At 40.6% G+C, this 27,740-nt stretch overlaps 1 protein-coding gene across 1 annotated transcript; it reads right to left on the bottom strand.

Annotated features, from left to right (window-relative positions):
• Nucleotides 1-764: 764 nt before the first annotated feature.
• On the bottom strand, nt 765-27,554 carry jph2 (junctophilin 2). The gene is made up of 6 exons (XM_078255850.1): nt 26,742-27,554; nt 21,372-22,188; nt 6,838-6,956; nt 3,462-4,384; nt 1,914-2,014; nt 765-1,830 (listed from the first exon to the last, which is right to left on the bottom strand). The coding sequence occupies exons 1-5, from the start codon at nt 27,118-27,120 to the stop codon at nt 1,934-1,936; spliced, it is 2,319 nt and encodes a 772-aa protein (XP_078111976.1). The 5' UTR covers nt 27,121-27,554; the 3' UTR covers nt 765-1,830; nt 1,914-1,933.
• Between the last annotated feature and the right edge of the window lie 186 nt (nt 27,555-27,740).

Here is a 27,740-nt window from a genome sequence, read left to right as displayed (position 1 = left end):
CAGCTTTGCGATTTTGAATAAGTTTGGCTACAAATGAATGCATTTCTTCCCTTTTGAAAAACTTCAGCAATGTTCTTTAATTTCATTAAATGCTCAAACAGTCAAAACAAAATGGCTTCTACATTACACTGACCTATATGAATAGTTTTATTGCACTTGTGTTGAGTTCATCTGACATGTCTCTGTTAATGCATTTGGATAAACTTATTGGGGTCAAACATGCCAAATATTTAAACTAACTTTAAATTTTTTTTCCTTTGCGTGAAAATAATGCACAACCAGTGATGTGTTCATTTGCAAAGGCAAAACCTTTTCAGCTAAACCTTTTGTCCTTTTTTAAAAGCCACATATTAAATAGAACATGGGAGAAATATTAATCTGCACATCTGTAGAGTGCTATTCTCAAAATAAGACATGGAGTTAAGAACCATTCCATATTTGTTTCCCTATGTCACAAAATAAAGTAATGACTCCTTTTTGGGGGATGCATATTTGCCTCTGACAAAAATCCTACAACAGAATATGGTGAATGCTGAAAAGATGTGCACTTCAGAACGGTACAAAAATACAGACGCATACACACAAAGTGCCCTCATGCGTACAAAAATTGAAGTATTTGGCTCTAAAGCAGAACAGGCCCTGAATAATCATGCGGTGTGCAACAAGAGAGGACAGTTTTCTACGCTGAAACATACATGAGTAGCTCACAGGCAAACACCCAGCCCACCTCCTGCTGCTACGGTTGCATTAATACAAATATGTCGATTTAGAAACCTTACTACAACATACAGTGATCATTTTAAATAAGCTTTCATTTTTCTGCCTGCTCATTCTATTGCAAAACATACACACCTCTCGTTTAAAACCACCTGGGTGCTAAACCGCATCCGTATGAGAACCACCACAGGAACATACAGTACAGTGACACTCATAAGCTTCCTATTTTCCTTCTCTATTTGGTTTTGCAGCTCCAAAAACCAACGCAGCAGAATGACAATAAATGCATAATAAATCCCAGTGAAAATAGAAAGTTTCACAGTGTAGTACACCCCAGTCTCAAATGCTATTAGCCAAAAATGTAACTCTAGATTCTTTGGAGACTGAAGAGCAACAAGATGAAAACAATAAACTGGCTATTTACGTAGCGTTGGCTTACAGTTTGCAGCATTTCAACAGTATTTACTTTTATTTCAGACTCCTACTTAATGAACCTTCAGGTTTTTAACCACACATTAATGGGGATTATTAAAATAATGATAGTAACAGTCATAACTCCTAAATCTCTTACGCGTCCGCTGCAGTTGAATTTGTGTCTCATCAATCAAGTTGAAGGCATAGTAGAGAGAATATTCAGTCTGCATATGTTATCAACATTCCTTCATTATACAAACATATCTTGTGACAAAGTGTAATTGCCTACTGAGATTGTCTAATCAGCTAGTGTGCCAATTAAGGATTGAGTTAAAACCCGTTTTTTTTTTTTTTGTTGCAAAAATCTTGACACACTGTGACGAAGATGAATTGAGACTTCTTGAGCGCTGCGTCTCCAGTGTTAGCACTGAGAACATACTCTACCATCCAGCCCCGACTTTAACATACAAACGGCATCATATTCAGATGTACTGAATCAGGTTTCGTGTCCTTCAGTTTTTCAAACCTCTGGAAAGAGAGGAACTTCACAGAGCCTCACACAGTCACACCAGCCAAAACTTGTAGAGGAGCTGCGGCGGTCTGTATGAGGCGTCTTTGACTCCTCGGCGGTCATCTTTGATCTCTGGTCCTAACTAAGGAGGAGGAGGCAGGCCGTCTCTCTCCAACACCGCCGGTGACCTGCAAGGAAAAAAAACTATTTGTCTTTTAATGGACTCACTTTCAGTTTTTCCCCAGCAAGTTTTGAAATGTTTATTTATTACCTGAGGTGGTGGACAATGTCTCATGACAAAATGTGTACGAAGAGAATGGCCAGCCCAATGTTCAGCAGGATGACCATGCAGATCATTATGGTGTTTGGGCCCTTTGAAAGAAAGGAACATATGAGATATGAGGGCAGTAGTCTCGCTTTGCCAGACCTTCTTCCACAGCGCTGCGGAAGAAGGTCTCGCTAGTTCACACTGCATTCCGGGATGGGAGAAAAAGGTGCTCTGGTTTAATGGCATTTCTTTAAACCAATCACAATCGCCATGGGCGGCGCTAAGCTCCGCACGGAACCGCTGTGAAATAGCCTCGGGAAGGAACTCGTTTTGGTGGAACGTGTACGTTCAAAAGTTGTTTTAGTCGTCTATTTCTGCTGGTACAGTCATTTTAAATAGTTGGCTTTATCCCTCAAATACATTCTCTGGAGACCATTTTGGACAACACTGTGATAACGAGAGCCCTGTTAGAATAAAACTGGGATTGAGAGACAACATGTAGCTCGTGTCATGTAAAGAGATGGATATAGAAGTCATAATGAAGTGCTCTCTTTAGAGTGACTTGGACATTCATGGCTTTAGACGATACTCTACTCTGATAACGTCAAGCTTTCTTTTTTCTAGCTAAACAAGGCTAAAAGTTACAGAAAATCTACAGCCATGCTAGCGGCTCTGTGAGGTTGTACTTTGGCACAGCTGTGCTTTGAGCTAAATGCTAATGTCCGCATGCTAACATGCTCACAAGGACAATGCTAACATGCTGATGTTTAACATATATAATGTGCCATCTTTCTTTAGCTTGTTAGCGTGCCTACGTTTGCTAATCATTACTGAACACAGTACAGTTGTGTGTACAGGAATGTAATTAGTTTAGCAGGTATTTAATCAGGGAGCGTATCTATGTTCTCCAGCTCAATATCCTCTTAATAAGACACATTAAGACCTTTCAATGGGTTTTTAGTGTTTAAGTCACCCAGCTACAGCTTATACAGTTATACTTCTTGATATCTTCACAGTGGCTGAATGGACTTTTACCATTCTAACTGCATTTGAAACGTCCATCTCCCTTTATGATTTTGCGATGAACTGCGACGATAACCCATACCAATCTCTGACAATGTTAGTTTATATCAAGAGACATACTGTATATAAATATTTGTAAATATTTTAAATCACTAGGAAGACAGATGTAAAGTGTATCTTATATGTTATATTGAGGGAATATAGAACTGGGGAACATAGCGATGACCCCATTTGCTCCTGAAGGGAACATGAATGTCTGTACATTTCATGCCAATCAATCCAACAGTTGTCGACACATTTTACTGAAAACTATCAATGTGAACCTGCCGGTGGCGCTAGAGGAAAAGTCAGTAGGATCATGAATGTCTTTAGAAAACTTCATGTGAACGTGTGGAATGGTTGTTGGGATATTCCGGACCAAAGTGGTGGACCGGCTGACAGACTGACATTGCCGACGACCCTATAGCCTATAGCTGCTTACATGCCAGAAATAATCAAATGTGAATATGTGTATATTTACTATCTTACCTCCAGCTCCAAAGACTCGGCAGTCACCTGAGGACTAGGGCTCGACACCATGGCCTTCAGTCTGGCTTCTGCTTTGGGCTCCACCTTCGGGACTGGTTTGGCAACAATGGCTTTGTCTTCCACTTGCTTTGGTACTGTTTTAGGTTCAAGACTTGGTTTGGGGGACGGAGCTGGGCTGGGTTGCCGCTTTGGCAACGGCTTTGTCTCTGCTTTGCTGGACGGCCTGCTCACCTCCCTGGACTCCACTTTGCTCTCGGAGACGGACGGCGCTCGTTCGCGGACTGATGGAGCTCTTTCAGTTTTGACCTCGTTGATTTTAGGCTCCGGGGTGACCGCTTTGGAAGACACTTTGGAGATGGGGCGCGGCGCTTCTTCTTCTTCATCTGGTGGGATGAGGCTATTTCTTACAGGGGCATCGGGTGCAGGCGTGACATCCGGAGCTTTCACCTCTGAGCCAAACTTCTGCAGGGGCTTGATCTCCAGGTCCGAGCCCTGCTCTATCTTGATGCTCTGACGGCTGGGGGTGCGAGAGGGGCCACGACTGCCGGGGGCCCCTGCGCCTTCAGGTGCAGCTGAGGCAGGAGCAGGAGCGGGGGTTGACGGGGTAGTGGGGCGACTGTTGGGCCTGCTGTTGGATTTACTGCTACCCTTACTGCCACCACCTTTAATGCTTTTGTCTTCGTTCCAGCTTCCTGGACTGAGGAGTTTGGGCTCTTCCTTGCTGATGATGCCTGGGCTGGGGGAGGGGGTGCGGGCTGGGGACGAGCCGGGCATTAGGCTGTCTAGTTCATTCATGAGTGGGCTTTCGGGCGGCGTAGGCAGGGGCTCCTCCTCAGCTAGCAGCGGCTCATGCATGACAGGCTCTATGTTCTCACTTCCCTCCCCGACCTCCAGTAACACTCTCTTCTTCAGATACTCAGGACCTGGGTGAGATCAGTTCAACCAGTATATTAGGGTCATTCATAAAACTGGGGAGTAGGCTATGTGATTAATCGACATTTGATAAATATGAGTCAGTCAAATTAGCATTGTTAAGTTCAAAGTGACATTTGATATTTCCTAGTTAACTGTTATCGTGGAGCACTCCTTTCTCTCTCCTCCTACAAGACTAATAGTTGTTGTAGTTGACTACAATAGAAAATAGCTACTGGACATCTGTTCAGAAACTGACTTCTTAATAATCCCCTGCTATCCTCAACCCAGTCTAATTTCCTTTGACTAAAATATCAGAAAAAAGCTACAGGTGGATTTCCTGTGACCACAGGAAGCAGCTACTGAGTCTGTTAAGAGTTAAAGGTGGCTACCCTTTATAATGACCAACTTTAATGCACATTTTTGTTTTTTTGCTCACACTTCAGAGAGAAAGAAGTGTAAGAAATACCAAAGAAAAACACTTCACTATATAATAGTATAAGAATATAAATATAACATTAAGAATACAATTTTTTATGTCAAAGTAAAAGTGAAATATGAACGGCTGGTGATACATTTGAGCTATTGTCAACAAATCCCATGAATAGACCAAAAACAACAATGCATTATAGTCTGCCAATGTGTTTCTACTGGAGATGCAAATCTTTAAAAACAGGTCACGAACATAGACTTTGATTTGAAAAAAAAAAAAGGCTAAATAATTGCCCAAGAGAACAGGGAACTGACGGTTTTATCAAACATTACACAAACAAGAATAAATAGTTTATTTAATGGGAACTATTTTGGACAACAATGGAGCGCTATGGCACAGATAATACTTGTAATTGAATCAATTCATTGTGGACTTTGACTCTAGACAAGATATAATATCACCAGACTTTAAATTGTGAGGCTACATTTTTGTTTTCCGCAGTACAAATAAACCAGATGGTGCACACGCTGACACTGTATGTCTGTGTTGTTGTCTCCTTAGTGATTGATCTTCCATGAAAGAATGCACAGCAGGACTCAGCCAGGCTTCGTCTATTTCTAGTTTTAGTCTGAGACAATCTGTCAAGCCACTCACAAAGCTGGATGACTTTCTGATTCCCTAACGCTCTCTGCTGAAGGAGAACGCAAGCGAAAAATAGCAAGAGGCTCCTAAATGGCTGCTGTGCTTTTGTGTGAACGTGTAAAAGCCAGACCCGCAATGAAACTGATATGATCGCTTCGACCCAACAAGATGTTCCTTTTTTAGACATTCAAATGCGACTGCCCTTGCGGTGAGCCTCAGCCAAGGATCTGCTGAAGTAAAAGTCCTGCATTCAAAATGTTACTATTAGCATCAAAATATACTTACAGTACAGAAAGTAAAAGTACAAATTATCAGAAGGTCCCATTTCAGAATATATCATATTGCTGTATTATAATTATTGATGCATTAATGTGTTTGTCACTTGGTGGGGCTTATTTAAAAAAAAAAAAAAAAAAAAAGGGATCAATAAAGTATTATCTTAATCCATAATATGAAATCATAATGTATTTGTTGGTTATATTTTGTATTCTTAAACTGCATCTGTAACGAATGAAATAGGTATTAAGTACAAGTAAATGTAGAGGAGGAAATTATTTCCTTTTGCCATGCAGTGAAGTAGAAGTATAAAGAAGCAGAAAATTGAAATACTCAAGTAAAGTACAAGTACCTCAAAATTGCACTTGAGTACAGTACTTGAGTAAATGTACAGTTACATCCCACCACTGTGCATGGCTATCAGTTATGATCAGTTGATCTTGCTGTTTTCTTCAGTAAGTCAATTGTAATATAAAAGGTGCTCTAAGCGATGTTTGGTGACGTTACTTCTTGTTGACGTTCGAAGTATTGTCAAACAAAATGGGGCTAGCTCGCCCCTCCCTCCTCCTCATCCCGTCCCCTCCCCCTCCATTCCGTGCTTCCGCGCACTAACCCCCCCCAACCCCGACCCCAAAATCCTCCTTGTCGGTTATTGGCTGGAACGCTGGAACACTGGAACTCTGTTTGTTATGTTTGGTGGTGCAGGTTGGCACAGATTGTTTTTGTTACCGTTGGTGGAGCCTGGGCTGTCTACAGAGGCCGTTTTTTTTTTGTTTTTTTTTACAGTGTGTTCAGGGGACAGGCAGCTAGCAGATAGTGAGGAGATGTGTGTGTGTTATATTTGTATTGACTCTGCATTTAGTGATGCATTCAAGCCATTTGGGAAAGATGGTAAATATGAGCGTCCTACAAGAAAAACAATTCATGGCATCCAATTTCCAGTGAAAATAACTGGAAGAATAGCTTGAAAACATCTAAGTCTGTGCTTTGAAAAGTATTCCATACTGTGTTATCCTTTCCCAAACATTGTGTATATAAACGTGAAGTTGTTGCTTTTTTTTTAACATTATTATGAATTTTGCAGTATTCCTGACAGATTAGAAGGGCACTGACCTGGCTGGTAGAAGGAAGGGGAGAGCTCTTTGGCCACCAGTCTGGCGATGCTGGACTCACTGTTGGAGGCCTGGGCCGCCTGCTCAGCCCCATCGGACTTGGCCTTTGCATGGGTCGTCCTGCAGGGGAACACATGCAAACTGATTCATAAATCACTGGTACTACAACAATCATCCAGACGTTTTATTTTCATGCTACTGTTTACTGTTAGTGCATTAGTTATAATCTGAAAGAGGTCATTTTAACATGGTGCCACTCCCTCCATGCATCCAAAATAGCATGTGTGTTGCTATCTAACACTGCGTATTGTTTCTCATTCATCAGGAACTCTGAGAGCGCAGACCTTTGCCAAGGCAAGGCCCATTTCACTGGAGCTGTATGTATCGCTCCAGTGACTTATCTCTGTCTCATGGAAATATGTGTGATGATGGAGTCTTTAGTTACTTGCCAGCCATAACTCATTGTCCTGCTGGGGGGGGGGGGGGGGGGAAGTGATAAAAATATAATTTATTTCTGTCCCAGCCCAACAGCAGAAAATGACACCTCCTCTCTCGATAGCTATTAATACTAAAGAGCCATATGACCAGCAGCCACACACCCATTGAATACTGTAAACAATCCCCTTTGCTGTAGTATTTTTGGATAAACTGTTTTAAGCCTTCATCTATTAGGTTTCCCATTCAAGGTTCATACATGAGGTCAAGATCAAAGTCTGCATGCATTTAGTCTGGATCGACGGCGGTTCATTTACCGGATCGTTCCGGCGTTGCTGGAAGTACCGTAGGATTCCCTTACCTTCCACTTTCTATGTGTTTACGTTCTAACCTCCGAGCTACCAAGCTAACGTTACATGCTGAAAATGGCAAGTTTTGGAGAAAATTTGGATTGCCCAACAAGGCAGGCCTGTTTGTTTCTATAGACCAAGATGACTGTGATTGGTTTAAAGAAATGCAAACAACCCAGAGCATTTTTTTCTCCTATCCATGGAGGGGCCAGACCTTCCTTCACATTGCTGTGGACATAGGTCTGGCAATGTGAGAAGTATGCATTGAACACACATAAAGATATGACATAATGACATATAACATACTGCAGAACACATAATATGAAAGTAAAATCCATGCTTTAGCAATGCATAGTATTTCACAATATTTATAGTATTGTATTCTGCCAATTTAACAACTGCATCATTAACTAATCTCCATTGTACAGTTGCTGTTTAAGCAAGCTGATGGCTGAGAGATTGCAATTGCTTTTTCTCCGATCAACCATCCCAAAACTAAAGATAATCACTTTATAATTGCACATATAAAGAAACAACAATCCTGACATTTGAGAAGATGAAAGTAGGGAATTTTTGCATTATCAAAATTGCTATTTGTATATATTTATTTTCTTTTGAACCACCAATCACTTCAGAGTCATGTATATCTTTTTGGTTTGGTTCAGCAGAATTGTGCCTGTTTAGCAGATATGTTTACCATGTTCACCATAGTAGTTGTAGTAGCATCTTAATACTAATGCTAACATATGTTAAGTAAGACTAAACACACCGTGTAGCTTGTAACATGTTTGTAGTACACAGTACATATACTGTATGGGATTGTATGGGAATGTTAGCTTTGCATGTTTTTAGTCATGGATTTTGACCTGATTGTGGTGCTAGATGAAAAGTCAGGGGATCACCAAAGTTAGTACAGTTTATCCTGAGGGGGACATTAATCTGTGTCCCAAAATTCACGCCACTACCTCAAATAGTTTGTGGAAAAAAAACTTTCAATGAAATCAATTTTGTAGAAGTAGACATAATTGGATAACTGAAAATGTTTGACCTGCTGTGGCACTAGATGAAAAGTCAGGGGGTCACTAGTCTATTTTGGTCGACAATTTATTTAGGGGATTGCTCCGGTGGCGCCGGAAGATCCGATGGATGTCCCTCATTTTTCAGCCGGATGTCCGTCACTTTCCTCTTCTTTTGTGTTGGAATTCTAAACTCCGGTGGATTTCTGAGGACTATGGTTAACTGCTCCTCAGATCTCTGCAGGGTAAATCCAGACAGCTAGCTAGACTATCTGTCCAATCTGAGTTTCCTGTTGCACGACTAAAACAACCTTTGAACGTACACATGTTCCACCAAAACAAGGTCCTTCACGAGACTATTTTGCAGAAGCAGCGTTATTGTGTCCGCCCAAGCGTCCATCCATCCATCCATCCATCCATCCATCCATCTTCGTCTGCTTATCCAGGGTCGGGTCGCGGGGGTAGCAGCTCCAGCAGGGGACCCCAAACTTCCCTTTCCCGAGCCACATTAACCAGCTCCGACTGGGGGATCCCAAGGCGTTCCCAGGCCAGGTTAGAGATATAATCCCTCCACCTAGTCCTGGGTCTTCCCCGGGGCCTCCTCCCAGCTGGACGTGCCTGGAACACCTCCCTAGGGAGGCGGCCAGGGGGCATCCTTACCAGATGCCCGAACCACCTCAACTGGCTCCTTTCGACGCGAAGGAGCAGCAGCTCTACTCCGAGCTCCTCACGGATAACTGAGCTTCTCACCCTACTGAGCTTCTCACCCTACTGAGCTTCTCACCCTCCCGCCCAAGCGTGATTGGTTTAAAAAAAAAATGCCAATAAACCAGAGCACCCCATCCCAGAATGCTGTGTGGACTAGCCAGACCTTCCCGTGCAGCGCTGTGGAAGAAGGTCTGGCAATGCGAGACTATGGAATCACCAAATTCAGTAGGCTTCATCTACCGGGGAACGTGAATATCTGTACCAAATTGAATGGCCACTTGTGCAATAGTTGTTGGGATATTTCAGTCTGGACCAAAGTGTTGGACTGACCGGCCAACAGAGCACTAGCGTGCTTGGCTAAAATCTCGGCATTTGCATGCGGAGAGAGTTCAAGGCTTACTGCTGCACATTAACTGGGAGAATTACTGATTGTGATTACTCTGTGGATACTTGACATACTGTAACTTTACACTGAGCTGAAAATAGCTCCCTGCATGGTCCACTTGAAGACTCAGTGGGGAAGGTGCTTCCCCACTGGAACAATTAGAGACTCCTGAGGCTCCTTGTCTGAGATAGATGAGCTCCACCTGTCCACACACAGTCAGCACCTCCGTCCTCTTCCAGGAACCTCCACACCCTCAAATCTCACATGTTTATAATTACAGTGAAATCATTCAATAAAGAAAGAGTTATAACAACAACAGCTGCCTTTTAGCAACAAGCATTTTGGTACAAGGCAATGGTACAGCTTAAACCTAAATCCTACCCCACAAATACAACACATAAAAGGATCACACCATTTAATTTTGCCAGCTGCCTACTAATTATGAAGTATCATGTGTAGTTTTAATTAATACATTTTAATGTATTAAATGCATAAAAAATGTGTATTTGACAAAATATATCATGTGACTGAAATGTGGCACTTAATGGATGAGGATGACATTTCTCATTGTCAACAAATCCCATTAAACAATCCCCGAAACATGTGTTAGTCTGTCTTTCAGAACTCTCTGGCTTTCCTACCCTGTCTGTGGCTTTCAGCTCCGAGCTCATTGGTTCCAATGTAAATCTTTAAAAATAAGTCACAAATATATACAGTTTCATTTTTTTAAAAGAACTTTCTTAAATGGCTAGTCATTGTAGTTTTCTTTTTTTTCTTTACAAAATGTTTTTAAAAAGTGCATTTGTTTTGGCCCATTTTCTTATTATTTAATTCATTATTTATTCGTCTTTGCTAATAACATGTAGGACTTGTGTTTATGTATATTTTCAGATGTATTTTAACTTTTAGGGGGAAAAAATGATTAAACAATAACTTGGTGGCCCCCCTGCAGTATCTCTGAGGACCCCCTAAGGGTCCCAGACTCCCTGTTGAAGATCTCTGCTTGGGGCAGCAGGACGGTGTGTGTGAGATTGAGTCAGAATAAACTACAGTGTGTGTGTTTATGGTAATGAAAGAACTGGAACTGGAATCTTTGAAACTGGTAAAGTGAGGACTAATGTAAAATTAAGATGTGTTTAAGTTTTGGGGGTTAAATTATGGAATGAACTTAATGATGAGATGAAAATGAGTATGTCTCTGTTGAGTTTCAAAAGAGCTTTAAAATCTAAAATAATTAAGGGTCATGAAGTAATTTGATTACAATGTAAAATTACTAGGATTGTACTCAAGTATTTAGTTTCATTCAGTTTTGTTGGTTTTCTGGGGGATTCTATGGGGATTATATGATTCCTTTTTTGGTTAGTTACGGTGGCAAATTGTGGGAAATAATTGTTTCTCTTATGTATGTTAACCGAAATAAAATGATTCATCATAATCATCAACACCATGTCACCCAGGGCAACAGTGTGGCTCAGTGATGTGTTTAATAGATTTGGGACAAAAATGGAGCTCTAAGTACAGTTTTAGGTACTTGTATTTCAATTGAGTGTTTTCATTTTACAGTGTGTTACTTTCTATTAATACTCCATTACATTTGAGAGGCAAATATTGTACTTTTTACTCCACTACATTTATTTGACAGGTCCTTTCAAAAAATTTGATGTATGTACAACAACCCAATAGCATACAACTACTTAAAATGAGCTCCACTTTTGATGCCATTAATTTACTGTGTACACAGTATTGCATCAATAATAACAATAATCCAACTATATTCTTGTAAGACTCTGAAAGAGGCCATTTTGCATAGTGAGGAGTTAACTTTTTGATACCTAGTATTTTGAAGATTATACCTCTGTCTTTAAATTAAGGAGTGCTTTTTCCATCACTGGTATTCAGTACATTATAAAGGTACCCATTATACAGTGCATTCAGAAAGTATTCCCACCCTTTCACTTTTTTATGTTTAGGTTATGTTGCAGCCTTCTATTACATTCATTTCCATCATCAAAATCGATAATGACAAAGTGAAAACAGGATTTTATATCATTTGTAAATGTATTAAAAATGTATTTATATTACATTGACATAAATGTTCAGATCCTTTGCTATGACAGCTCAGGTGCCTCCTATTTCTCCTGATTATCCCTGAGACGTCTCTATACTTTGATTGAATTCAACTGATTGGACGTGGTCTATAAGGTGTCACAGCTGACAATGGACATCAGAGCAGAAACCCAGACATGGGGTGGAAGGAGCTGCCTGCAGCGCTCAGAGGCAGCATTGTGTCGAGGGCGAGGCACAGAAGGGGGGAAGGCTACACAAACAAGAGCTCAGTGGCCTCTATAATTCCTAAATGGAAGCTGCTACACCGCCTCTCGCAACCCACAGTGCGTGTTTGTCGCTATTAATGCCTCTCAGCACCATACATGTGCAGAAATCTCAGACTTGAGTAGTGCTAACGTCATGTGTCCTTGAGAGTGGAGTAAGAGCTCACCCCTGCATTGCATTGCAAAGGAAAAACAGATTCAACCCCTAAATAGACAGAAGTTATCGAAATATAGTACAGTAAATGCATCATTGATTGAAAAGATTGCCTAGAGCTGTAACAATTCCAAATGTTGCTGTACAATTAATTGTCTCAGAATAATTGCCATTAACAATATTATAAATTGTCTCTTTCAGTCAAATTAAAAAAATATTTATTTATTACTTTTTAAAACAAATTAAAGTTTTGAATAAATAATATTTTGGTTATGTCACTGTCATGTGACCCAGATGATGTAATAACACAAAGACACAGCCTTTAAAGTAAACGGCGCCTCTTTATCATCATAAAACAGTTTGTCTAACTGTATATCCTCCTTGATATTGTTGTTGCTATGAACGAGTGTAGGGTCAAGTGCCAACCACTAACAATTTAATAAAGATATAAAGTCCAACCAATAATCACTTATATAATTACAATTTGGCATATCTAAACAAAATCAACAATTAAGACCTTAGCTAATGTGAGCGATTAATTGCTGTTAGACAAAGAAACCACGATTATGAAAAGAAATTGACAATTAAACAATTGTGCAATAATTGTCACAGGCCTACCAGTGCCGCCAGAAATCAAAGATCAGCTGAGTTTCCTTAAACCTACATTGTGTAATTTTTTGAGTTGATTCTTAGCAAAAACCCCTTTGTTCTTTCACAAATATGTGCTCATTCATGTGTAATTACTTCCACCAACTAATCAAAGTATTCTCGTAAGCGTAGAATCTGTCATTTAGAATCATTCAGAATACATACGGGCGAGTCGCTCGAATGACAGCTGCCATGTATAGCGCCTCCATCTTTAAAATACATTAGCCAAAGAGGGACATACCTCAACCTTTCGCCCTCTTACACTCAGTGGCACCGTGACTGATGCCAGGGGGAGATTACTCGCCAGGGAAGCGAAAAAGAGAATTAAAACGACAACGCGACAGGCAAAGCAACAAGACCAAAGTTAATATTGGAGTGGCTAGAACAGCTGCGTGTAAACGATGGAGATACTAAGAGCTAATTTCGTGTTCGGCCACCGTAGGAGTTATAACGCGATCGGAATGGGAGGGGCTAGAAAGTAATATTCAGTTGGTTGTCATATACAATTTCACCGCTAGATGGGAGAAATTCTTACACAATGTAGCTTTAAATTTGTAGAGAGCCAGCAGTGCACTAACATATCCATCACTGTGGTTATAGTTGCTAAAATTGGTTAGCATTAGTGCTAATATAACGGGTAGGTGGCAGAGCTAATATGGGGATTGTTTAGACTGATGATTCCCACCTGAACACAAAAGCTATTGCTCAGCTGTTTATTTTCAGCTGTAAGGCCATATGCTCTGGTATATCACTCAGCCACTGTATTAAGCAGTGCTTCGCCTTCTGAGAATATAGTTCCCAGTATGTATACGGTTAGAGGATGGCTGTGTCTGATATGTGACCTTATTATTTGTACACGCCGTGACTAGCCGTAACATTTAAATAGGAAAATGTTGGCATTATTTTGTCACTTATTGGGAGCAGTAGACTAGTTGGAGCCGGTTACCTCCAGGATCTGTGCTAACCAGGCTAGTGGTGGGGGCGTCAGACAGAGTTACGACACGCACGGAGATGAGAAGGGTATGTATTGACTTATCTAACTCTGGGGGATACGGTGAATAAGCTAAAGTCCCAATAAGTCGGGGTGTTCCTTTAAGAAAAACAAAACTATTCCTATTTATTGAATACAAAAGTTCACACAGGCTTTTTAGAACATGACATCAGTTCAATTCATGGCAGTAAGAAAACTGCCAGAAATACAGATACGTTCAAATAAATAAACATTTCTATGGAGTCAGCTAGTTCAAGTGTGGTGCTATTTCGAGCCTTGTTAGTGGTATCAAATAGTGATTTACCCTGTGCCCCGAAAGCTAGCAACAAGCTAGTTTACGGTAGCTTGTTTCAAGCTAGAGACACATTCAGTTAGCATGAAAACAGATCCCAGAGAACCTTCGACTCGGTACATATATGTTATTAATCCCTAGGTTCAATTTGCGCCGGAATTGTCCTTTAAAAAGTGCTATATACATAAAATATATCATTATTATTAGAGGCAGGGTTGGTAACTATTTCCAATATACACTTTTGTATATAATGTTTGAAATGGTCTTTACACCCTGACAGCAATAAATAAGTGATGGGCTCTGAAAAAGGAGTGAAAAGGATTGGTCGTCTGTAGCTGCTGTAATCCTGTAAAACGCCCACCAATCACTGCCTCGCGGTCCACTTTAAAAGAACCAATGAAATGGCTCCTTGCCCCGAGGAGATGCTACTTTCAAATCTTGCTAGCTTATCAACTTTACCAAGCTTTTAGTTTGCTAACGAAACGGCTTTGTTTTGGTAGCCGCGGTGTTAGTGATAAACAATAAAACATAATCCTGTTAAAAATGAAGAAATACAATCTGTAGATTACTGCATTACCTGATTTTTTTTTATAAAAATCTATGTTCTTTAGTTTTAGGGAGCAGGCAGAGGAAGTAGTGGTGCTCTCTTGAGATGCACTCCGGAAATATCCGTCAGATCTTTCCTTCTACAATAGAACAAAAGGAGTCAGGTCAAAATTAGCCAGTCTGGCCCTTTAAGTTGTATAACTGCTGCAGTGTGTGCTGCTCCTCCAGTGCTTCTCTGCAACCAAACGTGACATTTGACACTGTGACCTAAATAACCTTTATGCTTCTAGGGCTGCATTAAGGAGACACTTGTTGTACTCTGAGGAGTGACGAGACGTCAGCTGTAGGAAGAAACTGCCTTCAACACCCAAAGCTATGAACAATCGTACACCTTAAATCTTATTTTAGAGCCGGTGGAAAGTGTAAGTGTAATGTTCGAATAGGTTTTGCTGTTTTGTAACCATTTGTCTTTTGTCACACTGCAGTTGCCCCGAAGGCTGCTGATGGCAAGACATATTCTGGCATTCTGGCATGTTCCACTTTATCTTTGTATGTGTGTGTGTGTGTGTGTGTGTGTGTGTGTGTGTGTGTCAAAGACTAATTTGGTGTCTATAAAAAGACGACTAAATGTTACAGACTAATCAAATAACTTTGTCAAAATGCACGTACATTAAGAGATAACTGCAACCTCATTATTGCCACATTGCTAAGAGGTCACCTAAATAAATACCTCAGTGGTTGAAGAAGTATTTTTACTTAAAGTACCAAATTACTTAAATACCACAGTGTAGAAATACTCTGTTACTGGTAAAGGTCACACACTCAAAACATACAAGTGTATTATCATCAGAATTTACAGTAGTGCACTGTACATACTACAAAAGTACAAAAAGTAAGTACTCATTATGCAGAATGGCCCATTTCAGATGAAAGGGGTGAATGGGAAAGTGTGTCCAAACTTTTGACTGGTACTGTATATTGTAGTATTGGATTATAATTATTAATGAATTAATGTGTATATCACTTTAATGGTGCAGCTGGTAAAGGTAGGGCCTATTTTTGTTACTATATATATATACTGTATATATACTGTTGCACAGCTAGAAGGAAGGCATCATCATTAATTTGTTGATTATATGTTGTATTTGTACTGAAAAGTAACTAAAGTTACTTGTAATAATTGTAGTGGAGTTGAAGTATAAAGTAGTATAAAATGCAAGAAAAAAAAAACTCCAGTAAAGTACGTACTTCAAAAGTGTACTTGAATACAGTACTTGAGTAAATGTACTTAATTACCCTCCATCACTGGAATAGCTACAGAGATGTTATCAATAGTCCTCAGCTGAGGTTAGATATGAACTTTATTTACAATTGTTACACGTTACAAAATGCTCACATCAGCAGTACAGTATGTAATCCAAGCCGCACAACTAAAGCTAGGTGTGGTACATATATACGCTAAGCCTTTATACCCGAGCACTTGCTTATGAGCTGTGTCATATTTATATCCGTGGAACCATTTGACACCACTGCTGACGCAAGCTGGCCCCAGATCTGTGATCTCTAAGTGTTGCTGGCGAGCAGTGGAGCTAAAGCGTACAGTGGGCCATAGAAACTAAATCAACAAGCTGACTTCTGTTTTCAACTGTGCACCATTTGAACAAGTATTTAAATGGCTAAAACAGGACAAGAGTGAGTAAAGTAATAGGTAATAGGTATGCAGACAAACATACATAGCGGCTGCGATTCGGCTTAAGAAAACAGTCTGGGTGTTGTGTCTGTGACTAGGCAGGAAAGATGGGATTTGGGCGCAGGAGGGGGGGGGATAATCAGCTGTTGCATTCCCCTGTGATTGTGATACAGCAAGAGTGTGCCTGCCCATATTTAGTCAGGGCTCCTCTGTGACCACAGGGCCCCTGTCTGTGTGTGCGTCATTTACACCCTGTCCTGCCACACAGGTCCTCCGTAAGACAGCCCACGGAACACAGCAATGTCCACAGAGCGTCTGAATGCCAGTGAACGTACAGCTAACCTGACTTGAAGAGGCCAGGTCTGGCATCCCATGCAGTGCACAGGTTGTACATGTATTTTTAACCGTCCACTTCGTTGCCAAAGGATCATGGAGTGAGGAAACCACTGCCAGGAACAGTTGTGTCATGTCTCCACTGCTTGTATAATAAACAGATTTCAATTCAACGTGCAGCAACACTCAAGATGGCTGTTGTTTAGTTTGTGTGGGGGCAAAAGTATGCAGATCCTTAACTTAAATAGAAAATACAACAATGTAAACACACTTCATTGCAAGTCAAAGTGCTGCATTAAAAAAATGAAAGAACTAGAGTATTATCGGCAAAATGTAAATAAAGTATCAAAAGTAAAAGTGCTCTTTCTGCAGCAAATGCCTCCTGAAACTTATTAGATTGTTGCTTTAATGTGTAAGCAGCATTTTAAAGTGACTATATATAACATTTTAATGTTTCTAAAGCTCTGTCATTTTTCATACAATGGTCTTAAATGACCTGTAACAGTAAACGAGACTAACAGTGAAAAGAACGCTGTTTTTTATATGGTTTTTAATAAGGCATCTGCCCGGGTCCAGATTACATGCTTCATGTAGTTCTACTGGAACGTAGGGTCAGTTTCAGCAAATATGACAGAAAGTTAGTAAGTCTTACCTACTGCACCTTTAATGTAGTGGAGTTTAAAGTGCATTATTTCCTTCTGAAATGTAGTGGAAAAGTATAAAAATGTACCTCGACGTAAGAACGGTACTTGAGTAAAAGTACTAAGTTACATCCCATCACTGGTCTTCCAGTCATTTGGAATTTTACACAGTATTTCATATGAGGTCATGTTTGGTTTAAGGCCACCGAGGTGTTTCTGAAAGCAGTCCTACATAAATACTAAGCTTCCACTCTCAGCTCCATCCAGGCGCCTGCGGATGTGCTGTAGGTGAGCTTAAAGCTCCGATGCGGCGACGAACACCGGCCCATAACTCTTATAGACTGCTTATCCTTGGGAGTACAATATTTAGATTTCAATCTGCTGTGACAGGGGTCTGCAGTCCATCAGTGGGAGTCTCACTGCTGTAAACACTGAGCTTATTTCAGGTGCTGAAGACCACTGTGGACAAAAGCGGCACCGCCTTGTACGGTCACAGACAAACTGGAGGTAGACGTGCACACGTACAGACAATTAACCACATAAGAAAAAACACGTTTCCCTACAGTTGGATTCATTGATTTCATATGAAGTGATTTCAGAATGCACTGTGATTAGAAAGAGGTTTAGATACTCTCATTTTCCCTTTCTCCGTTAGACAGGTACTGTAATGGTGGCTCTTCAACACATCACACTGATATATGCTCATGGAACTGGTCTGTCACTAAGTTAAAGGAATAGTCTGACATTTTGGGAAATGAGCTTTTCTGCTGAGAATGACTTTGTAGATGAGAAGATTGATGGACTTACCTCTCGTTTGAGAGTCACAAATGAGTTATAATTTAATTATTGAGCTTTAGAGGTGCTGGCAGACAGATTTTGTTACATGTAACTTTTATTCTTGTATTTCATACCTGTCTTATTCTATTTTAGCTGTTTTTTTTATATTCTCTTTAACAGATGTTTTTAATTGTTTTCAACTGCTCTTGAATTGTTCTGTTGCTGTAATGCTCAAATAAAGCTGCCTTGCCTTGCTTTTGGACAGTCTTGCAGTTTCCCCCTGTTTCCAGTCTTTATGCTAAGCTAAGCTAAGCTAACTGTCTCCTAGCTGTAGCTTCACATTGAATGGACAAATATGAGTATGGTCTTCTCATCAAACTCTCGACATAAACAGTCATTTGACCTTGCAGGACATGGGAGTTGCTGGTATATCGCTGCCTCGACCGGTTAGTTAGTTAGTGTTAATGTCTTAGAAGAGTTAATGAAGAACTTGTATCGCAGGTGAATTCTCTGTTTGCTACAAGCTGAGCTCACCAAATATTACTATTACTAATATAACCACCATCTTTACACCCACAACGAAGCCTGGTGAAGATGAAATCAGATATTTTAACAGCTTTACAGCTTAAACTTGAGACAGTTCTGCTTTTAAAGTTAGTCCAGTCTCGGTTGTTGAAATGCCATTCAGTATACCAGTTCAGGGGGAGCAAAGTCTGTTCAAATGGTGCAATCATTGCAAATGAACTACTTGCATTACATCAATTATGGAAAACCATGCTGTGCTTAAAGGACTATTCCAGTGCAAAATGAACCTTGGGGTTAATAACACATGTGTACCGAGTCGACCGTTCTCTGGGATATGCTTTCATGCTAATCGAATGTGACCAGTTTTATCGCAAACCGCTAATTAGCTTATAAAGCTAGTCGTCGGGCATGTGAAAGTAAAAAGAAATCACTATTTCTATACCACTAACAAGGCTCAAAATAGCATAACACTTCCGCGGTAGCATAATGAGGGTCCCTACATGTAAACCAAAGCATTGAGAACTTTGTACAGACAGTTTATTAAAAAGATAGTTTATAAAGACTTTTTAGGAAAACACTCATGACCAGTCGAACAACGAACGGCATGCTTGAGCTATGTTACTGGTTATACGGCATTCATCGTTCGACTGGTCGTGACTGTTTTCCCAAGATGGCGCCTGCCTGTATACCGAACGCTACTGTCTTCTGTAACTGGTCACATTCCATTAGCATGAAAGCATATCCCAGAGAACGGTCGACTCGGTACCCATGTGTTATTAACCCCTAGGTTCATTTTGCGCCGGAATTGTCCTTTAAACATTTGGTTATCCAGAACGTGATATGAAATCCTGTGGTTTAAACAGTGTGAATCTAAACAGCCACTTTAGCCCCTGCGCCCATTATTTCTTATCTGTAACACAGTATCAAATAAGCATAATGACTCTTTGGTTGTGTTTTCTATTATGGGAATTAATGTGACCAGCAGCCAGAGTCAGTGAAGGGAGTTAGTGGCGCTGAATGAAAGAAGTGTCTCTTTTTATGGCTATAGTCTGTATATGAACTGTTCATTTTATACACTGCCCTCTGAGTAAAGCTCGCCCTGGCTTGTGCCTCTCAGCACTAAGCATCAGTTTCTCTAAATACACTATGTTCTGTGAAAACCCCAGAAAGTTTTCTAACATTACTTACCAACGTAATAAAGGTATTTCCAGGATCCTTGAAGACTCTTTGAACCATTTGGATACAATAATATTCCATCTGATCAACAGAAAAACTATGTTTTTGAAGTTGGGACTATATTTCATTTCCAGGTAGTTGTAAAGGACATATCTCCTTGTTCATTTTGACAAATGAAAATGAATAACTATGAACTAACTATGAACTATAACATTTTGTTTCATGTTGTATAAATTGTTTCATTTCTGGCTACCATCTTTGTTTAGGAAAGAAGAGAAAAAGAGGTGCAACTTCAGACACAGGTTAATAAAGACCTGAAGCACATTGAATATTTATTTCATCCAAAGGGTTAGAACAGTCTTTGAGCATTCTCGAAATATCTTTAGAACAGCTGTAAATGTTGTTAAATGGACTTTTGTGTTTTTCAAAAATTCCCAGGTACAGATGCTTAGTGCTGTATGGAGCCCCTGAAAGGCCAGAAAAGGTTGTTTCTGAGATACCTTGCAATTCATTTTGTGTTCTCTTGCAATGAGTTTTGTATTACCTCTGATCGATAGATAGATCAAGATAGACAAGGGCTGAGCTGTACTACGATATAGTATAGAGAAAAAGCGCATCGCGTCATACTCTGAAAGCCACCGGAGGGGAAAACAACTCTCCGCTCTCCATTGACTTGTATTGCGTGAAGGTGCCTCCTTGTCAATTTCGTTTCCTAGCAAACAACAGAAAAATGCCTAAAAGCTGATGTGTGGTGATATTCACTACCAACAATGTAAAGAACCCATAACTTAAGTTTTTCTTTTTAAGCTAACGTTATGTCCGACGTTTATTTGCAGCAAGCAGTTTGTTACCAAGTCAAAGGCTAACTTTTTAGGCTAACTATATTTCTGTAAGTTAAGCTAACACACGTAACATCGGACATAACGTAAGGTTAGTGTCAGGATCCCCAGTCTCCCCATTCTCTCTGCTGCTTCCTCACGTCTGTATCCACTTTTCCTGTCTTCATTAAAGCTCAAATTCTTTATGTAGTGAATATCACCGCACAGCAGCTTTTGGGCATTTTTCTGTTGTTTGCTAGCAGACAGAATTGACGAGGAGGAAACCTTCACGCAATGCAAGTCAATGGAGAGCAGAGAGTTCTTTCTTTCCATCTTTTAGATGTTTTATTACAGAAAAAGGAGTAATGTATATACAAAGTATGAAAGCCATGACCCAAATAGTCATACATTCTGTCTTTGTGTTACTTATGGAGGGAATTGTAGCAAAAATAAATCATTCCTCTTTGTGCTGGGGACCCCCTGGGTGTCCCTGGACCCAACTTTGAAAACCACTGACATGAGTCAGACAATAATCACATCCACAGCCAGACAGAGCAGCTGCAGCCTTTTGTGTCACATCATCTCTCCTTTCTGTAGTATCTGCAGAGTGTTCCCCTAAACTAGCAGTGTATTAGAACTGAACTGGACCAACACACTAACACTGATAAACAAGAAAAAAAAGAAATCAGGAGAATCCTCTCACCACTCATGTGTTCTCACCTGGAAGCAGCGATCTCTGCCTTCTGCTTGCCGATGGCTGCAGCCCTCTGAGCGCCCTCCACCGCTCGCTCCACCTTCTGCTTGATCTTGGTTCCCTTCAGCTGGATCACCCTCTTCTTCATGGCCTTCACCAGCAAGTTGTTCATGTACTTGCCCTCCTCCTTCCCTCCCTCGGCGAAGGTTGTGCAGCCGTAGCCGTGTCTCTGGTTGTTCAGCCACTCACCCTCGTACTTCAGCCCGCTGGACCTCTCGCTTATTCCATATCCTGAGCGCTTGTCGTTCTTCCACTCGCCCATGTAGACCTCTGTGGTGGTGGCGTCAATGTCGGCCTCCACTGGGGGGAAATCCTCGGCTCCGGCCAGGCTCTCGTCCCCGATGCTGATGGTGGAGTTGGTGTCGCTGGCGTTGGAGCTGAGAGCCGACTCCGTCCTCAGGAAGCTGATCTTGCTCTTCTGGCTGGACAGCGAGGTACTGGAGTCGGACTTCTTTAGCTTACCCAGCAGGGAGCTCCTGTTAAACAGGCCTTTCTTTTTGGGTTTCACAGCCTCTGGGTCCACCTGTAGAGTGAGGGCGAAGCCTCCGCGGGACGGTCCCAGCTGGGTAGGGGTGGCGACGGGTGTCTCCTCACCTGAAGCGTTGGTGGTGGTGATCATGGGGACGTCTTGTTGCAAGACGGTGCCGTTGCTGTGCTCGCTGCGAAGGGAGGTCAGGGAGGTACGAAGAGGGGAGCGGACGACTGCTGCCATGCCATAAGGGACGCTCTGCCGGACCCCATAGCCATGCCGCATCCCACCTGTGAACTGACCCTGGAAAGTACCTAGAAACATCAGAAAACAGGGAGTTATTCCTTTTTAACTGCACCACAGACCAAACATCAGAGGCTACTGTTTACATGCTAGCAGCATAGATCTAGGAATGGCTATATCAGTCTGTCAGTTGGTTTGTCCACCACTTTGGTCCAACTGAAATATCTCAACAACTATTTGATGGATTGCCATGACATTTGGTATAGACATTCACTGGACCTAGTGGATGGATCCTACTGATTTTGATGACCCCCTGATGTTTCCTCTAGCGCCACCAGCAGGTCAACTTTCACTTATCTTGTGAAATATTTTAACATCCACCGGATGGATTGGCAGCACATTTTGTACAGACATTCATGGTTTCTAGATAGCAAATCCTACTGTAATTCGGGATCCCCTGACTTTCCATCTCGTGCCATCATCAGATAAAAGTTTTTATTTGTCTAAAACTTTGGTTTTTGACCAAATACCTGCAAAACTAACGACATTCCCATCAGCATCAACTGTACTCTGCGTTTGGTTCTAATTAGCAAATGTTAGCGTGCTAACACGCTAAATTACGATGGTGAACCTGGTAAACATTATACCTGCTTAATACTAGCATGTTAGCATTGCCATTGTGAGCATGTTAGCATTTAGACTACAGCCTCACAGAGCTGCAGACTTTGAAACATGGCCTGGAGCGAAAATAGTTCACTTCATATAAAAGTACCCGTCCTTTTATTTCTGCCAGAATGTCCTGGATATCTTTAGTGTGAAACGTTCATTAATGCTGTGACTGACAAGTCATCTTGAGGTCTGGTCTCATGCTAAAATTGACATGAGTGTGGATTATAATGACAGCTACGCCTCAGCTCAGCCTGCGAGGCCAGGAGGGCATGGGGCTTGTGGGCTATTATTACAGCCTGACATCTGGTGCTATCACATCCCCCACTGCAGCTTCCACCAGACTGGGCTTCAAAGCTGATGAGTCAGCTGTTACGAAGGGGAACCACTGCTATTGTACAAGCAGCGATCACAGCAAATTATTTTATTTAAAGCCGTTTAGTTTTCTGTATACAGTCCAGTGGATCAGCGAGTGTCTAAGGATTCAAAACTTCACTTACAATGCTCAGGGTTGTTTGTAACCTTTCATTTTTATCTATCCTAATCCGGTCTGTTAACATAAAATGATATATGATCAGTGGTGGAAAGAAAAAACGTTCATTAACACAAGTACTTTTAGAACAGTTTTAGGGCACTTGTACTTAGGACTGTGCAATTAATCAAATTTTGATCGTGATTTAGATTTTGGCTCCTAGCGATCACAAAAACAATGTGATCCAGAAAAATGATTATTCTGCACATTACGTTTTGCAAGTAAACTCTTATTTTGTTTTGTAATGGAAAAAAATGTATGTGTCTTGTGAATATAAAATAAAAAGGTTCAACAGGGAAAGTATATAGGGAAATTTCACAGTTCAAGGTTTGTTCACTGTTTCACCATTTTTTTAGAAAAGATTTTCGGGCATTTTAGGCCTTTATTTCCACAGGACAGATGAAGACATGAAAGGGAGATGAGAGAGGGAATGACATGCAGCAAAGGGCCGCAGTTCGGAGTCAAACCCCCGGCCGCTGCGTCAAGGAGTAAACCTCTATATATGGGCGCCTGCTCTACCAACTGAGCTAACCTGGCCACCTTCACTATTTTTTTAACTTCAATAAATGCAACATCTTTCCAAAAGTCAATGAGTAATCGTGTTAAATAATCGTGATTTCAATATTGACCAAAATAATTGTGATTATGATTTTTTCCATAATTGAGCATCCCTACTTATACTTGACTTGAGTATTTCCTTTTTGCTCTACTTTATATTTCTACTTCACTATATTTCAGAGAGAAATATTGTACTTTTTACTCCACTACATGTATCTGACAGCTATAGTTACTAGTTACTTTGCAGATTAAGGCTTAAAATACACAACAAGAACTACTTAGTGTCAAAAAATACGATGCATTTTTCTAGATTTAGATTTAAGTAGTTAGCTACATCAGTTACAACATGAACGTGCTGCGTACACAGTCATCTATCAGTAACATAAGAACATAATATAATATATAATGAATACATGTTTTGGCAAATTAGTACTTTCAGTACATTTTGCTTATACGTAGTTCTTTTACAGTAAGGTTTTGAATCGTAGAGCCCAGAGTATTTGTACATGTCAGTATTCCTACTTTGACAACAGTCAAAGATCTGAATACTTCTTCCATCACCAAGATTCCTGCGGGGTTTGATTTCCAACAAGCTTTGAGCACCTTGACTGACAGCAGCAGGATGATATTTTCTTCTGGTTACACACAGAGCTCAGAAATGGCCGTGAGGATCATCAGGCTGCTCTGTTTTGGGATTTGTCTCCAAGTCGCCTGCAATGAACTTCCAATGGACCATATGGCCACAGTTGGCTTGAGGGGGTTTTGTCTTAAAGTGTTCATATTATGCTTTTTGGCTTTTTCCCTTTCCTTTATTGTGTTATATATCTTTTTTTGTGCACGTTATAGGTTTACAAAGTGAAAAAGCCCAAAGTCCACCCCAAAGGGCCTTACCATCTTCCAGAGAAAACACTGTTCACAAACTGCTCCAAACAGCTCTATTGTAGTCCAGCCTTTACTTCTGTGACGAACGTGCGTCACTTTGTAACACACGTTATAATGCTCGCCTAGCTGCTAGCATGGCACGCCCTCATACTCTGCAACTGACTGGCTAGTAGTCCTTACCTAGGTACGTGTAGTCCTTACACTGTGCATGTGCGACTCCCAACAAAGATGGAACAGAAGTGAGATGTCTCACTCTGTAGCTAAAACAGAGAGCTCAACACACAGGGTGAAAAGAGGAGCTGCAGCAATGTGCAGTATAACAAAAAGATGGTGTTTTTTATTTTTTTTAAATTAAACCATGTAAACCTATTCTGGTATAACCTCTAAATACAATTATGAACCTGAAAATTAGCATAATATGAGCACTTTAAAGCTGTATGAGTTAGTTATGATCCTCTCATAAAATCCAGTGGTGGAAAGTCACTTTTTACTCAAGACAAGAACTGTACTTAAATACAATTTTTAAGGTCCTTCTTTACTTCTGTATTTCCAGTTTATGCTACTTTATTCGGTTTACTCCACTACATTTATCTGACAGGTTTTAGATACACAACATGTGATCAACAAATAAAATAGAATGCATTTTTAAGGGTTAAACTAGAGATACAAAGAGTATTTTTCAGATTTAGTATTGCCACTTTTACTTAGGTAAAGGATCTGAATGCTTCCTTTACTACTGCAGAGGTATGCAGCTGCAGTTTAAAGCATATTCACATTTCCACATTATTGAGGTGGAAAGTAACTAAGTACATTTACTCAAGTACTCCACTTAAGTACAATGTTTAGGTACTTGTACTTTACTTGGGTATTTCCATTTACTACTACTTCATTTCAGAGGCAAAGATTGCACTTTTTACTCCTCCAAATGTATTTGATTACTTAAATTAGTTTTCAGATGAAGATTACTAATACAAAAAATATAATGCTAAATAAAAAATGTATTGATTCCCAGAGGGAAATTTGCAAGCTACCTAGCAGTAAATAAAGTCATTTGAGTTATTCGATATAAAAAAAACACATTATTATCGAATAAAATGTTTAATTTTTTTATTTTATTAAACAGCTAACTAACATTTGCTCCACCTTACCAGCACTTTTGGTACTTTAAGTATAATCTGATATTGCTAATACTTTTGGACTTTTAGTTACATAAGATTTTTGAATGCAGAACTTTTACCTGTAACAGAGTATTTTTACATTCTGGTAGGCCTGTGACTACTTTTAAGTAAAGGATCTGAGTACTTTTTACACCCTCACAGGAACATCTCAAGTACTGCATTTAAATAACTTGTGTAAATACTTTTCCATTTTATGCTACTTAATACTGTTACAACTTTGACTTGTAACCAGTGCTGGAATGTAACTAAGTTCCATTTACTCAAGTACTTTACTTAAGTACACATTTGAGGTACTTGTACTTTACTTGAGTCTTTTCTTTTCAGGCCACTTTCTACTTCTACTCCGCTACATCTCAGAGCGAAATATTGTACTTTTTACTCCACTACATTCATCTGACAGCTTTAGTTACTGGTTACTTTACTAATTAAGATTTGTGCACACAAAACACATGTACAGTAGTTCATAAAATAGCCTACAGTGTTTTATTATAAATTAAAGTACCAAACAATATAAGGGCCTACAAGTGCAGCTGAAATGATTAGACCATTAAACACACAACTGTCTGGATCGTTTCCACTTTCTAAAATGTGAGGATTTTTCTGCATTGAGTACTTTTACTTTTAATACTTTAAGTACATTTTCCTGATGATACTTACATACTTTTACTTAAGTAAAAGGATCTGAATACTTCTTCCACCACTGCTTGTAACAGAGTATTTGCTATTTCTAAATCAGCACTGCTTTTTTTTCACTATTAAGAAAATAAAAAAAACAGTCAAAAGTCTGAACGTGTAGCCTAAATCTCACCTCCATCAGCATATGTCTCTGTTCCATATCCATCCTGAAGCCCATTATTCCATGTTCCTTCATACTTGGCTCCACTGCCAACACTGATCCGGATGCCATATCTCCCTTTGAAGCCATGAGTCCATTCCCCTTTGTAAATCCAGTGTCCTTTGGATTCTACTCCCAGGCCGTGACGCTTCCCCTGCGACCAGTAGCCCTCGTAGGTGTTCCCGCTGGGCCAGGTGTACACTCCCACCACCTCGAAGCCGTAGTTCCAGGAGCCGGAGAACTCGCCCTGGCCTTTGGGTCCGGTGCAGATGCCATGGCCGTGGGCTTTGCCTCCCTCCCAGCCTCCGCAGTAAGCTCCGCCGTCGTCGAACTCAAAGCGCCCGCCACTCATGCCTCCCCGCAGCCCAATAACGCCCCGATGAGAAAGTTAAGTTTAGTCTGTTACCTGGCTAAAGATAAAACCTCCGTCAGTCTGACTTCATCTGCACCTGACATCAAAGCTGATTGGAGATATCCATGGTGCTCAACTTGTGGGGGTTTCTTCCTTTGGAGTTACTTTGGGGGTTTCTGTGCGTGTCCATGAAGCTCCGGGGCGCACTTCACACTTTGCAGAAAACTTTATTTTGCCTTCTTTTACTCCAGTTGCTTCTTGTCGGAGTCGTCGATTTCACTCAATCTCATGTTCAGATTTTATAAATTTTTACAAATTTGGATGACAGGGTTATTAAATGGAATTGTTTCTGTAGATATCTGTCTTGACAAGCCACTGATCTTGCATGGCTTTTTCCAGGTGGCCACAGAGAAAAGCCCCGTTCCCCCTGTCCCTGCCACCCAGCTATCTCCTGACAGTCGCTGCTGTTGGAAATATTTGAACAGACCTAACAAGGCGACCAATCCCCACACACACACCCTTCCAAAAATACAACCCAATCCTTACTCTGCTGCCTGCAAGGAATCATGCCAGAGTCTTGCCACCTCGGGGCTGAAGTATACATGCCATCAGGACTCTGA

Source organism: Sander vitreus, chromosome 7 (assembly GCF_031162955.1).
Source record: "Sander vitreus isolate 19-12246 chromosome 7, sanVit1, whole genome shotgun sequence".
In the NCBI taxonomy this organism is placed as follows: Eukaryota; Metazoa; Chordata; class Actinopteri; order Perciformes; family Percidae; genus Sander; species Sander vitreus.
This window is presented reverse-complemented; position numbering and strand designations above follow the sequence as displayed.

Bases quoted from the DNA above. Each gene is read 5' to 3' on its own strand.
- jph2 (XM_078255850.1), bottom strand. From the start codon at position 27,120: ATGAGTGGCGGGCGCTTTGAGTTCGACGACGGCGGAGCTTACTGCGGA. The intron at 22,189-26,741 runs GTGAGATTTAGG...TGATGTTTCTAG, and splicing joins AGAGACATATGCTGATGGAG to GTACTTTCCAGGGTCAGTTC. The intron at 2,015-3,461 runs GTAAGATAGTAA...TTTCTTTCAAAG, and splicing joins CCGAGTCTTTGGAGCTGGAG to GGCCCAAACACCATAATGAT.